The sequence below is a fragment of the Hemicordylus capensis genome, chromosome 6, assembly GCF_027244095.1.
Source record: "Hemicordylus capensis ecotype Gifberg chromosome 6, rHemCap1.1.pri, whole genome shotgun sequence".
NCBI classification, from domain to species: Eukaryota; Metazoa; Chordata; class Lepidosauria; order Squamata; family Cordylidae; genus Hemicordylus; species Hemicordylus capensis.
Window position 1 is genome coordinate 22,350,307 of NC_069662.1, and position 15,030 is coordinate 22,365,336.

The 15,030-nt window shown below is 43.8% G+C and overlaps 1 protein-coding gene across 1 annotated transcript in view; it reads left to right on the forward strand.

Annotated features, from left to right (window-relative positions):
• Window positions 1-14,682, forward strand: part of ALDH16A1 (aldehyde dehydrogenase 16 family member A1) — a 66,594-nt gene extending 51,912 nt beyond the window's left edge. The window contains exons 18-19 of the mRNA XM_053262554.1: window positions 11,560-11,685; window positions 14,425-14,682. Of these exons, the coding sequence (XP_053118529.1) occupies window positions 11,560-11,685; window positions 14,425-14,601 (303 nt within the window). The 3' untranslated portion in view covers window positions 14,602-14,682. The remainder of the gene's footprint in view (window positions 1-11,559; window positions 11,686-14,424) is intronic.
• Window positions 14,683-15,030: the final 348 nt, after the last annotated feature.

A 15,030-nucleotide genomic window follows, 5' to 3' on the forward strand; every position in this document is an offset into this window, starting at 1 on the left:
TCCATCTATTTCCTGTGGTTCTGTTCTGGGCCTCTTCAGAACAACCCATGTCTTGTGGTATGGCTTGGTACCATTACATAAGTACATAGAAAGCTGTCTTATACCAAGTCAGGCCATTGGTCTATCTAACTTAGTACTGTCTACTCTGACTGGCATCAGCTCTCAAAGGTTTCAAGCAGGAGTCTTTCCCAGCCCTACCTGGAGATGCTGCCAGGGATAGAACCTGGGACCTTCTCCACCCAAAGTAGATGCTCTTTCACTGAGCCATCTCCCTATCCCTATTGAACAAGCAAGGACCATTGGCTTGCTCTACTGAGAAGAAGTAGAACACTCTATAAAGAGAGTGTTCTGGTGTGACGCCATCAGAAGAGTGTAGCCAGAGGGTCTTGTCCTTCTTTGGCAAGCACCAAGACCTAGAAGACTGGTCAATTTCTCAACAAATTTAACAATAAATAAAATAATATTGTGCTTGTATTATAAATCTTTTTAGTCAGATCTGTGTTTTTATATTCTAGCTTAATATTTTAATTGTGTAATTTTTATAGTCTTGTGTTAATATTTCTTTGTGAACTGCCTTGAGATTGTTTTAATGAAAGGCAGTAATCAAATTTATATATATATATACACACACACACACACACACACGTGTGGAAAGCAGCAAAGTCAAATCAAATTACCTTTCTGAAGGTGAGCAGGCCTTCTCTGGGCTGTATTGTTCTGCTGTGAATGGGATTGTGTTTTCAGTGTCAGTGTATGGTTCAGCAGAGAGCAATGGATTTAGGAAAAGGCAATGTCACAGTCTGGTGTTTGGTACTGAATTTTAGGGGACATGAAAGAGGCAGGCAATAATAGCTACTCTTTCTGTGCCATTTTTGCCACTTTTGGAAAGGACTCTATTTCATGTACTTCCCCTTCCTCCAAAAATTTGCCAGAAATGGATTCCTCTCCCCCATGCTTTTGCATCCTGTGAATGGACATTTTAGCCCAGCACTAGTTCTTATTCCCCCTTCTGTGAAATGGAAACACAGTTAGTGCTATGTAGGTTGTAGTAGGCATGAGGACTAGAAACGTTATTACTCCAAAAAATTGCCAGAAATAGATTCCTTTCCCTCATGCTTTTGCATCCTGTGAATGGACATTTTAGCCCAGCACTAGTTCTTATTCTCCCTTCTGTGAAATGGAAACACAGTTAGTGCTGTGTAGGTTGTAATAGGCATGAGAACTAGAAACGTTATTTTTGAGGAATACTCCAATCTGACATTGTCCAGAATCGTTTGCTGTGCCATGTGTGCCAGGATTGTCATGACCAAATGTCCAGATGCCTGTATTTCCTGCCAGGGCAGGAATGGGTGGTAAAAATGTTGAGGGGTAATGTGTGGTACTCATTTTTGGATTACAGTTCAGGTCTTAGGTTTGAGAGTAATCTTTCCCCCCATACACTTAATGTCCCATTCTTCAATCTGAGGGCTTTGGGAGTGTCTGAAAAGACATTCTAAAATAGATTAAAACAAGGATCTATCAAGATTATTAAGATCAGTCATGCAGCAACTCCCTTAGCAAAAGCAGTATAAAATGGCCCAGGGCAGTGGATTTAAATAGCCTAGGGCAGGGGTTCTCAACTGGGTGGACTAGTACCCCAGGGGTCTTTGGAGGGCTCCCGCGGGTACTTGAGCCTTCCTTCCTCCCTACACTGCAGATGTACTATCTGTTCCCCAGCTGAGGATTGCCAACTTGAAGCTGATGCTTCCTCAGTGATGTGTCTGCTGCAGAAGGCAAGGGAGGAGAGTGAAGACTCTCCTCCTCTGTTCCTGATTGGCTGGCTACCTGCTGAAGCTCAATATACCCCTCCCTTCAGCCTGACTGACAGGCTTCAGAAAATTAGCACTGAGTAGTCACACTGAAATTAATTGGACATGTAAAGTTTTCCCATTAATTTCAATGAGAATACTCATGAGAGACTTAGTGTGGCTGTAAGCCAGTGACTGGAGTAGCCTGTTTCATTGTGTGTGTATGTGTGTGTGTGTGTGTGTGTGTGTGTGTGTGTGTGTGTACACACACACATACACATGCACACACATTAATCCATACACACTAAAAATCTTGGGTATCTGAGCTGAAGGTTTGTGACAGAAGGGATACACTTCTTGGAAAAGGTTGGGAAGCCCTGGTCTAGGGAAATAAAAGGGTTAGCTTAACCCTGGTCTAGCGAAATTAAAAGGGTTAGCCTAACTTTAACCCTGACACCAAAAAGACATTGGGGTCACTGACAGGCAAGGGCTCTGAAGGAGGGCTATTTGATTCTGAACTGGTTCACCTCAAACTGGATCAGTTCAGCAGCTCAATCGCAAACCGAACCAGGGGTGGTTCGATCCACAATCGAAACGAAACAAGCCCAATTCGGGCAAACCGATTCAGCATCAATAGGCATCTGGGGGAGCAGTAAGAACTCACTCCTTTACTTGTAAAGGGGAATCTGGCGAGGATTCCCCTTTACTATAGCTGCTCGAACTGCTGAACTGGTTCGGTCTGGTTTGGTGACAGGCAGTTCTGTTTGGTTCAGATTTGATCTGAACCACAGGTTTTGGTTCGTTCACACCCCTAGTGAGGGCTTGGCCTCAGCTGGCCCTCAGTCTAAACACCCACTGCCACCAGTTTAGGATTTTTAGGTTTTTTGACTGGTTCCACTCCCAATCACTGTAACCTCTGTCTCTCAAAAATAACAAAGACTCAGTAGTGTGGTAAATCAATAGATCAAGCAGGCTTGAGGTGGGAACAAAACAACAGACAGAGACCGTGGTAAAATAGTGGAAAAACAAGGAAAAGTGTACTGGAATAAAAAACTTTTTAAAAAAACAGAACAGTATAGGAACAAAGAGGGAAAGATTCAGTAAAGCAGGAGCCTAATTAAAACCGTTTAACAAATAAGCTTGCTAGCCTTCTAAACTGCCTAGCAGGTTCCAGTAGGTTTAGCTCCCTCACTGCCAATTCCCCAGCAGCTTCAGCCCATCTCTACTCAGCTAGTCTTCCAGCCTGTAAACTCTCACCATCAGTCTACTCTCCTCTTCTCCTTCTCTCTCTTTTTATTCACTTCTCTTCCCCTCCCCCCCCCCCCGCAAAAAAAAAAAGGTGTACACATACCAATCAGGGTGATTCCTATCTCAGACAACCAGAACCTTCTGTTTCTGCCTGGAGACAACTAACCAGATCACTCAAGTCCTCTTACTCGATTGTAAGAAAGGTCTCTTTGAGGTCATTCACACAATCAAAAACTGTATTCTACCCAGGTTTGGGAGCACACACGGTTCCCAAACCTGGGTAGAACACAGTTTTTGATTGTGTGAATGACCTCATTAAAAGAAAGATAGTTTACAGGCAAACAAGGCAAAATGGTTAAAATGCACAAATGAGGTACCTTTCTTCCTGTTGATGTTAGACAGGAGGCCCGAAGACTGCATCATGGTTAAGCTTGCACGTTCCTAGGACCCATGCAGCACGTTCTCAGCTAACAAAGCTGAATGAACACAAAGGTAATATTCTGGAACCAGCAACCTGAAGAGCACCTGATTTGAAACTCAAATGAGTTTTTGGGCTGAGCAAAGGCCCATTCTGTTACACCATAAGGTCACTCACACAATCAAAAACTGTGTTCTACCTGGGTTTGGGAGCTGTGTGTGATCCCAATTTTTGGTTATGTGGAAGCAAGGTAGGAGGAAAACCTGGCTAGAAGTGATTGTGTGGAAGCAAGGTGGGAGGAAAACTTGGGTAGCTTTCCCTGCTAACTTGCTTCCACACAACCAAAAACTGGGAGTACACACAGCTCCCAAACCTGGATAGAACACCGTTTTTGATTGTGTGAATGACCTCTATGTGTTGGTTCAAAACACTTGCTAAATCCATTTGACTGCTATGGAACATATTGCAAACCATTTTGGACCACATTATAGGTGCATTCTCAGTTTTTACAGGCCACTGACTGCCCACACCCTGTTGGGCCTCACTGCAGCTGCAAGTAAACGGAAAGTGTGACTTAGAATTTAAGAGAAGGGGAAAGTTGGTTGAACAGATTTCAGTGGTGATTGGTTTGTTTTTGTGTTTGAGCTTAGAATTTCCATGTGTGAGTCACACACCAATGGTGTGTTAGATTGGCAAACTCAAGTTCACACACTCAAGAGGACAGTTCACACAACCATATACTGGGTAGGAGATGAGTCAGGAGCTGGGCATACTCCTGTTTTGCTATTGTGTGTTAGATAAAAATCAGGTAGGAGGCGGGCAGCTTATTCATCTGTCAAGCCCCAGCTTGGGGCTCATCTCCTACCCAGTTTATGGTCATATGAACTGCCCTAAGACCTCTTCACAGGTACAGCATAACATATCTATATGAAATGAGCCTGACTACATGCCTTTGCTAAAACAATGACAACAAAGCTATGCTTTGCAAGATCAAGCCGAGTCCCACCGAGTCATAAGAACATAAGAACAGCCTTGCTGGATCAGGCCCAAACTAAATAGCCCCAGGTGTTGTAGCCTTGCCTCATAAGAAAGGTGCTCTAGACTCCTGATCTTCTTGGTTGCTCTCTTCTGCACCTTTCCCAGTTCTACAATGTCCTTTTTTAGATGTAGTGACCAGAATTGTATGCAGTACTCCAGGTGTGGCCGCACCATCGGCCACACCTTATACCATCGGTATAAGGGCGTTATAATATTAGCAGTTTCATTTTCAACCCCCTTCCTAATGATCCATAGCATGGAATTGGCCTTTTTCACAGCTGCTGCACATTGAGTCAACACTTTCAACACTTTGAGTCCACCACGACCCCAAGATCTCTCTCCTGGTCAGTCACTGACAGCTCAGATCCTATCAGCATATACTTGAAGTTGGGGTTTTTTGTCCCAATGTGTATCACTTTACACTTGCCAGCATTGAACCACATCTGCTATTTTGTCGCCCACTCACCCACTTGGAGAGATCCTTTTGGAGCTCCTCACAATCCGTTTTGGATATCACTACCTGAAAGAGTTTGGTATCATCTGCAAATGTGGCCACCTTGCCACTTACCCCTACTTCTAGATCATCCTCTATAATAAGATGGTTAGGTGTGCGTCCGTGCCTTAGAAGGCTGGTGTCTGCGTCCGTGTCTCCCTTGGCTGTTCTGGGCATGCGCGGAGCGCATGCCCAGAACACGCCGAGGGAGACACAACCGCCAGCACCAGGCGGCCATGTTGGGCGGTTGTTTGCCCAGCCGCGGAAAGGCCAGAAGCGGCCGCTGCGAAGCCGGGGAGGAGGCGAAGCCAGGGAAGCGGCGGCAGAGCCGCCGCCTCGGCCAGAGGACGCGGCGCGGCCGAAGCGGCGGCAGAGCCATGGCCGAGGCCTGGCGGCGCCACCGAAAACAGGCGGGGGGGGGGGAGACCTTGGGGCCGTTGCCTGACAGGGGAGACCGGCCGCAGCATGAAGGCTGGCGGTGGCAGAAGGGGGAATGGCGGCGGGGGGCCCAGAGCGCACAACTCTACTAGCACCCATTATTTAATGGGCCTCAAAACACTAGTTTATGAATAAATTAAAAAGCATTGGGCCCAGAACAGATCCCTTGGGGGACCCCACTTCTCACTTCCCTCCGTTGTGAAAACTCTCCATTTATTCCTACCCTCTGTTTCCTGTCTTCCATTCTTTTCTTTTTTTAAAGATTTTTATTGAATAAGAACTTTTTTAAAAATAACATGATTGTATTATCACCTCTTGAACTTCCAACAGTTACGTTTTACATATTACATATGATGACAATCCAAGATTCTACTTCCACCTTTTGCCAACCTTCACCCTCACAACAGATATTACAGAAAGATGTAAGAGATAAGTAATGCACTGGTCAGCCTTCAGTATTAAAAAAAGAAAAGAAAAAGAAAGACCTAGGGTGTGGATGTTGACCCTGTGCTATATTGTAATTTATAAAAGGTTCCCAAGTTAACGCAAATGTTTCATCTGAGTTATTCTGCAAATAAGCAGTGGCCTTGGCCATCGAGGCATATTCCCATAGCTTGATTAGCCATTCATCCAAAGTCGAGGTTGCCTGTGACCGCCAGTTGGCAGCATAAATAATCCTGGCGGCAGTAATCATATATAAGGACAACTCAGTGTGTTTAGTCGGTTTACAAGTTTTAGTCATATTTAGCAAAAAGAGCTCAGGTGAATAAGGAAAATTTATATTTAAAATTTGTTGCATCTTAAGGTGAATTTTCTTCCAAAATGGTTGTGCTTTACCACAGGTCCACCATATGTGATAGAATGTCCCCACATGATTCTTGCATTTCCAACAGTCTCCCGGGTAGTTGCTGTCCATCTTTCTAATGGTCACAGGAGTAATGTACCAACGAAAATACATTTTATACCAGTTTTCTCTTGCTGTAAATTTAATATTCGTCTTCCATTGATGCTCCCATTGTCGAATATCAATTGTCCTATTTAAATTTTGCATCCCCTTAATCATGCAATCTTTAATCTGTTCTGTTTCCAAGTCGTATTTCAACAGCAACTTGTATATCATTCCCAGTAAATGATCAGCGTTTTGGGTTATTAATACTTCAAATTCTGTTAAGTCTCTGAGCCTACCACCTTGGTTTTGTATTTCTTTCTGCACTATTGAGCTAATTTGTAAGTATTGAAACCATGAAGGTTCCTCGGACCATTCCGAAGTGAGAGTTTGAATAGATTTAGGTTTTGCTTTCCCAGTAGTTAAATTTTGCATGCTATATACCTTCTCTCTCCAAAAATCAAATTTATTGGATTTTTCTTCATGGGAAAAAATGTTTAAAATGGATGCCAAGGGTGATAGATCAGGGTTGATCCTTTTCTTATACTTATCCCAGACACTTAGCAGACTATTTCTGATTGTGTGGGATTTTATTTCCTGGTCATTTCTTTTTACGTTAGTCCATAAAAACTTATGTAGTCCATCCGACAGATCTGATCCCTCCATGTCCATAAACGAACCGTAAGGTTCTCTGAGCCAGTCCGAGATCCATGTCAAACAACTGGCATGGTAGTACAGTTTCAATTTAGGGATGGCCAGTCCTCCCCGTTCTTTTGCATCTTACATAATCCTAAACTTTACTCATAGCTTCTTGTAAGCCCAAATAAAGGAATTTATATGCTTGTGCCATATGTTCAACATCTTATCTTCAATCTTAACCAGAATAATTTGAAACAAAAAATTCATTCTTGGAAAAATATTAATTTAACTGATGCTATCTTTCCCAGCCAAGAAAGATTTAGTTTTTTCCACCTATTCAAGTCTGCTAAGATAAGATTCCACACTGGTAAATAATTATTCATGAACAGGTCTTTATTATTCCCTGTTAAATTAATCCCCAAATATTAATAGGTTTTGCTGTCATCTGAAATCCAGTCTTGCCTTTCAAATACAATAATTCTGTAGCTGGCGGGTTCCATGCGGTGATCTGTGTTTTGCTTTTGTTAATCTTGTATCCCGAGATCCTGCTGTACTGGTTTATATGCTCCATTATTGCATCCAGGGAGTCCTTTGGCCGAGTAATTGTGAGAGCCACATCATCCACATACAGTTTTGTTTTATGCTCTTGATTCGCCATCTTAATTCCGTAAATTCGTTGCTCCTGCTGAATCTGCTTTGCCAAAGGTTTGAGAGCCCAAATGAACAGCAGTGGGGAGAGAGGGCACCCTTGTTTAGTACCCTTGTTGATGGCACATTTTTTGGATAGAATCCCATTCACTATTATCTTTGCGGATTGCTCCTGATAGATACTTTGAATCTATGAAAGGAAATTTGATCCACAGTTCATTCTTTCCAAAGCCTTAAACAGAAAGGACCAGTCCAGATTGTCAAAAGCTTTCTCTCCATCCAGGAAGATTATCGCTGCTTTACTCTTCCTCTTTGAAATATCATCTATTACATTCAATGCAAATCTCAAGTTGTCTTTCATGTATCTCTTTGGTATAAATCTTTTTTGATCCGGATGTATTATATCAGTCAAAAAGCCCTTCAACCTTCCTTCCAAAATTGCCGCAAAGAGTTTGTAGTCAACATTCAACAAAGAAATTGGTCTGTATGATTCAGGTTAGGTTGCATCCTTCCCTTCCTTATGGATAAGAGAAATGAATGCTTCTTGCCAGGAGGAGGGCAATGCATGGCAGTGTAGTATTTCATTCATTACCTGAGTCATTAGGCTAATTAATATTTCCTGAAAATACTTGTAATAAACCGAAGAAAATCTATTCGGGCCAAGGGTATTATTTTTTAAACATGTATTGCCTCTCTTGTTTCCTCCTCGGAAATTGGTTTGTTCAGTAGTTCTTTCTGTCTCTCCGTGAACTCTGATATCTGTAGATTTTCTAAGTACTGTGCAATCTCCTCTAGATCCATTGTTTCTTTTCTTTATAATTTAGTATAATAATCTGTAAACTGATCAATCATTCTATCCGTATTTGAAACAAAATCTTTCCCATTACGTATGGTGGTGATGACTCTCTTCTTGCATTCTTTTCTCAATTGGTACGCCAGGAGTTTATCGGGTTTGTTACCCTTCTCAAAATGTTTTGGTTTTGCATAAATTATGTTCTTGTATGTCTCTTCTGCTTCTATGAGATCTATAAAGGAAGCTCCTTTTTACTCTGCCATGTGTCCTTTGATGGATTCATCTTGTGAGTCATTTCTAAACGATTCTTCCTATTTGGTAGGGAAATACTAAATACCTTCTGCTTTTGCAGATCTCTTTCCTCCTCGAGGCCTCCAAGATAAACAGTCTTCTCATGAAAGCTTTACTAGCATCCCATATAGAGAATAATGAGACTTCTGATGTCATATTTCTCTGGAAGAAACACATCAATTCATCTTGGCACTTCAACTTAACTTCTTCTTGCAGTAACAGAAGATTATTCAATCTCCACCTTCTTGACCCTGGGTGTTCTCTGTTAAGTCTAATTAATAGCAGATTGTGATCAGCATACATAAGCGGAGCCACTTCCACCTCAATCAGTCTCGGTAATGCAGATTTCGAGATCATACACACATCTATTCTGGAGTAAGTTTGATGGGGTTGGGGGGAAAGCATATAGCCCTTTTCCAGAGGATGCATGTATCGCCATGTGTCTTCTAAAGATAGAAGCGTCCTGTAATCCAGTGCGTTTCTTGGCAGTTTGCCAGAATTCCTCTTGTCCTGATTTGTCAAAGGCTAATGAGAGAACTGCATTCCAATCTCCCATCACAAATACTCTCCTTCAGCTGTCTCCTGTTTCCTGTCTTTCAACCAGTTAGCAATCCACACATGTACATTCTTATGCAAGAATCACAGCAGCCATTAGGTGGTCTGCCAAAGATTGGCCCTAAGATCAAAGGAGTACTCCCCGAGGGATGCATGATGGTAAAACTCATTGCCTGTGCTGATGATGTAAACCTTTTTGTTTCCAGTTGACAGGAATTGTGAAAGGTTTTGGTTTGGGGTTTTTTTGTGGGGGAGGGGGTTGGTTGTTTTCTTTTCTTTTTTCTTTCTTTTTTCTTTTTTTTGTGGAGAAGTACAGCATAGTTTCTGGGTCCTGTCTTAATCTTCAAAAAAGCTGTTTTATTTATAGCAACCACACTGTCTGTAAACTTCATAAAAGGGAGGAGATCTGGTCTTGTGGTAGCAAGCATGAATTGTTCCCTCTGCTAAGCAGGGCCCACCCTGGTTTACAGTTGAGTGGGAGAGGTGTGATAACTGTAAGATATTCCCCTTAAGGGATGGGGCCACTCTGGGAAGAGCATCTGCATGCTTGCATGTCGAAGGTTCCAGGTTCCCTTCCTGGCATCTCCAAGTTAAGGCTGAGAGAGACTCCTGCCTGCAGCCTTGGAGTAGCCTCTGCCAGTCTGTGTAGACAGTACTGAGCTAGATGGACCAATGGTCTGACTCGGTATATGGCGGCTTCCTATGTTTCTAAAATCCCAGTTGAGCTTTCCAACACTTGCCTTGGTGGTGATGTCTGTTGTGCTCTCTTTGTAGAGTTAATGTCATTTAACATCTTAGGATAAGTATTTAGGACAAATAAATATTTCCCTCCAGAAGCATGAGGGTGACAAAAACTGGCAGAAGTGGGCCATCTGGTTGTGGGGTAAATTCATGCTTGGGAGCAAGTTTTGATTATCACTTTACCAGAAGGCAATGTATCTTAGGATGTACCTCCTTCCAGTAGTCAACAACTTAGCTGTGGTGTTTCCACCACCAGTGGCTCTTCTAAAATAATTAGAAATACAATGTTTTCAGTTTTTATGGGACACAATCCCACCCACCCCCATTGGCGCAATCGTGCCCTGGGCCAATTTGACAGCTGGCGGAGAAGCCTCTGGTGCCTGGCTGTTTTGCTTCGAAAGCAGTGGAGGGAAGGCATGTGGGGTTGGTGCTGGTAGGAAGAAGATAAACACCTGTCACAGGTGACGCTTCACATCAAGCAAAGCGAGCAGTACTTTCTGGGAGGAAACGAGCAGCCCTGGGCAGTGCTCCAGCAACTTAATCATTGATCGTCTGCCGGATGCTAGTGGAGGATCTTTCACACTATCTTTGCATCTGTCAATAAGTCCTTCCCACATTATGAGCCAGAGCACTCAAGTGTGTTGCAAGAGAATTGCTACAATGCCAATAGATGGTGCCATAGCTCAGTGGCAGACAGCACATGCCTTGTTCACAGAGCTTTCCCAGCCCTGGCAGCATCTTCAGGCAGGGCTGGGAAATCCCCCTGAAACCCTGGGGAGCTGTTAACAGCCAGTGTAGACAATGCTGAGCTGGAGGACTCGGTACAAGGCAGCTTCCTGCCTTCATTTGCTATGAAGAAATTGAATAATTAAAGGCTCCCCTGAATGCAACACACACACACACGTAGGAGGCTGCTTGCTGCATCTCTGCATGTTTGGCTGCCCTGGTGCCTCTGCTAGGCAGGGAGCAACTGCTGTGTCTGCATCGGGTGTCATGGGATGACCGTTGCTCCCGAAGCAGCTGAAATTGCCTTCCTTGATGTGGCACACACCACAAACCTGACTTGCTCAGAAGTGCCCCCAAGCAGGTGATTATTCCACCAACTAAAAACAAATCTTTTCTGGTGTAGGAGTGGCTAACCAAGCAAATTATTTTAAAAAAACACCAAGGATCACCTTGTTGTAAGTCTCCTATGCAGTGTGGGTCTCCTCTTCATTCATGCTTATTCTTTGAAGTAATTCACACCATCAAAACTGTGTTCTGTGTGCTCCCAATTTTCAGTTCTGTGGAAGCAAGGTAAGAGGAAAACCTGGGTAGAAGTGATTGTGTGGAAGCAAAGTTGGAGGAAAAGCTACCCAGGTTCTCCTCTTACCTTGCTTCCACACAACCGAAAATTGGGAGCATACACAGCTCCCAAACCCGGGTAGAACCCAGTTTTTGGTTGTGTGAATGACCTCACTTTGTTTTAAATCCTCTCCCTTGCTTGAAACCTAGAAGTCTTGCCTGCATGACCGACTTGGATATAGCCACCATTGGTTTACACAAATAATGGCACCCATCTTTTCCTCCTGTTTCTTGCATCAGATATTGGATACCTCGGACGTCCCTGGCGGTGTGGTAAATATAATCTCTGGAAATCGGGACCATCTGAGCCGGGGCTTAGCTGAGCATCAAGATGTACAAGCCGTATGGTACTTTGGCTCTAAAGAGGTGAGCATCCCTTCTAGGTGCAGCAGGGAAGTGTGGTGGTGCAGAAGAAACATAGAATATACTGGTTGCAGAACTGAGCTTCCAAAAAATACCAGCTTTAATTAAAAGAAGAAGAAGTTCCTAGTCCTTATGACTACAGAGATATGCCTATCCTTAGGGAAATGGATTTCTCATCAGGGAATTTATCATTGGGGAAGTGGATTTATCATCAGAGTTTATTCCATATTAAAAAGGGGGGAAAAGTTAAAATTATGCCCCAAGAAAAACTTATTTTGTGATGTGTAGGATGTGCACAAAATGAGCAAATGTGCTGTATTTAATCCTTTTGCTAGCTGAGGGGCAAGGAACTTTGCAGGATATTGAATCCCTTCGTCAGCCACAGGGAATCTCATTCAGCCACTCCTTTCGCTTCTGAGATTTCAGCAGGAATTCCTCTCACATTTTCAAGTATCAAGTTCACAATCATTGGGGATAGAAACTTGTACTCTTTTTAAAGAATGAAAGCTGGAGTTAATCAGAAATAGGGCTTTGACACTGTATTGACCACTGGGCTCTGATCCAGGTTGAACTAATTCCCTTGGCAAGGAGGGCAACATTCCATTGATGCCAAGGGATACAGCCCAGGTTGTGTTTATTCTTGTATCGCTCTGTCACTTGATGAAAAATGTCATATCTGTAGCAGTGGCTTGTACTACTGGGGAATAGTCACCTATAGATTAATTAAATCATCCATTCTTAAGACTGTTTTATTTATTGTTATTTATTTATTGTAACATTTCTATACCACCTTTCATTAAAATAATCTCAAGGCAGTTCACAAAGCATTTAAAATATAAAACCATAAAAACTATGCAATAAGTGTTAAAATGGAATATAAAAATACAAGTCTAATTAAAAGTTTAAAAAATATGTACAATAACCATAAGATGCAACGCAGTAGCAAACAAAACACTCATTTAAAAGCCTGGGTAAAAAGCCAAGATTTTACTTACTTTCTAAAAACTGTGATGGAGATGAGGGAGTAGAGGCCCACTGGGCGAGCATTCCAAAGTCTGGGGGCAATGACTGAGAAGGCCCTGTCCCGCATGCACGGGACAGGTGCACTCCCCCACTGTCGGCACATGGAGCAGCGTCCCTACCCCTTGGAGCAGGCGATCTCTCAGGTATCCAGGGCCCAAACCATTTAGGGCTTTAAAGGTCAAAACCAACACGTTGAATTGGACCCGGAAACAGATTGACAGCCAACGTAGCTCTTTCCAGATAACGTCCTAGCTCCCACATTTTGCACTAGCTGCAGTTTCTGAATATTCTTCAAGGGCAGTCCCACGTAGAGCACATTACAGTAATCCAGCTGTGACATGACTAAGGTGTAACAGTGGTCAAATCTGCCTTCTTGAGAAAGGGATGCAGCTAGCACGCTAACTGAAGCCGTGTAAAGGCACCCCGGCCACCTCTTCCTCCTGAGCCTCCAAAAGCAGAGCTGGGTCCAACAGTACCCCCAAGTTGGTCCTTCAAGAAGCTATGTCATTTTTGATTATTTTTATGTATCATTTCTTTTAGCAGATCATACGTTTCAGGTTACTTATAATGTTGCCAAGTTCTGTTTTTTAGTGTCTAGGTTACGCTGGTCAATGGTTTGATTTCAGCTGGGTTTATTAGATACTGTAAATTTTGTCGTCCCCCCCCACCCCACCCCCGCCGGTCTCTGGCTGTAATAAAGGAATTCATTTAGACTATGTCATAAATTTCCTTTTATAACTGTGACAGGAAAAAATACCTCCATAACATCTGGGACCTGTAGGCGAATTCTCATAGCATGTTAGAGGTCCTTTAATCCCACATTTGGTTTCATAAACACAAAATCACGTGATAGTACTTCAAATGTTGATGGTGGATTATGTTTTGACCACCCATTGAAAATCAGTGTGCTAGGGTTCACTCGTAGATCACACAGTGATGCTGAGGCCCATCTGAATGGTTGAACCGAGAGGCCTAGCTTGCATGCGCAGTGAAATAGGGTGGCAGAATGGACTGTACCCTTTCAGGTGGCAGGTGAGGGATTTAATAAATTGCCACAGTGCCAAATGTTCAGCATAATCCTCTCCCTGCTGTTCCTGTTGTCTGCCTGGAGGAAGTTCTTTAGGTAGGGGAGCATTCAAACATTGTGACACCTCTCCTGCAGTCTGAAACGGGACTTCCCATTCTACCACTCGGGGTAGAATTCTTTCACCTCACTTTGCTGCATGTGGATCTAGTCTGCCTGTGGCCTTGAGAATACTTCCTAGAATCCTCAGCAGTAACTACTGCTACTATGACTATTTATGTACTACTTTTCTTGAACTTCCAACCAAAAAAAGTGTTCAAAGAGGTTTATGGAGAAGGATGAATAAGGAGGAGAAGATGGCTCCTGTTCCCCAAAGGCCTCACAGCCTATAAAGAATCATAAGGTAGCCGCCACCAGCAACAGCCACTAGAAGTACACTGTGCTGGGGCTGGATGGGAACAGCTGCTCTCTCGTGCTAAATGTAAAGGTAATCACCACTTTGAAAGGTGCCTCTTTGCCCACTTAGCAGAGCAAATAAGTGGGGGCTCTGTGGCAGAGGGGCAGCATTTCTGCCCCAGATGTGGGAAGCGTTCCCAAGGAAGCTCGGCGTTCACTACCCTCCGTCAGTAAAGATGCACCATACATCTGAAGAATATTCCATCTGTGTGCTCATTTTTACTCTTCCTCACACGCAGGGTTCCGCGCTTGTGGAATGGGCCTCTGCCGGGAACCTGAAGAGGACTTGGGTGAACTACGGGACAGAGCGGCGTTGCTGGAACGAGCTCCAGGAGGGGGCTGGGGAAGAGTTTCTCTACCAGGCCACACAATGCAAAAGTGTTTGGATGCCCATGGGTGACATATTTGCCAACTGAGCTTCTGGACCGGAGGACTGACCTGCACGGCGCTTGTAGGGGTGGGACCTTTGGGACTGAGAATAAAGATGGGTAGTTTTCTTTTGTTGGTTCATTTTTTCAGGGGCTTAGCTATAATTGAGCAAAGGGGTGGGGACAAATGTCTCTCAGCCTTTGAGGGAGAAGCCACCCCTCATCTAAGTGACCGCCTGTTATTCACTCTCCCCCTGCCATGTCTCAGAAGGTGGGGGAGGCAAGGGCCGATCTTCAGGGCCCACTCCAACCTTGCTATGCCCCTGTGTTGATTTATTATAAACTAGTTATTTTAGGCCCGTTAAATTAACGGGCGCTAGGAGAGTTGTGCGCTCCGGGGCCCCCGCCGCCATTCCCCCTTGCGCTGCCGCTAGTCTCCATGCCGCGGCCGGTCTCCCCGGCCGGGCAAGGGCCCCC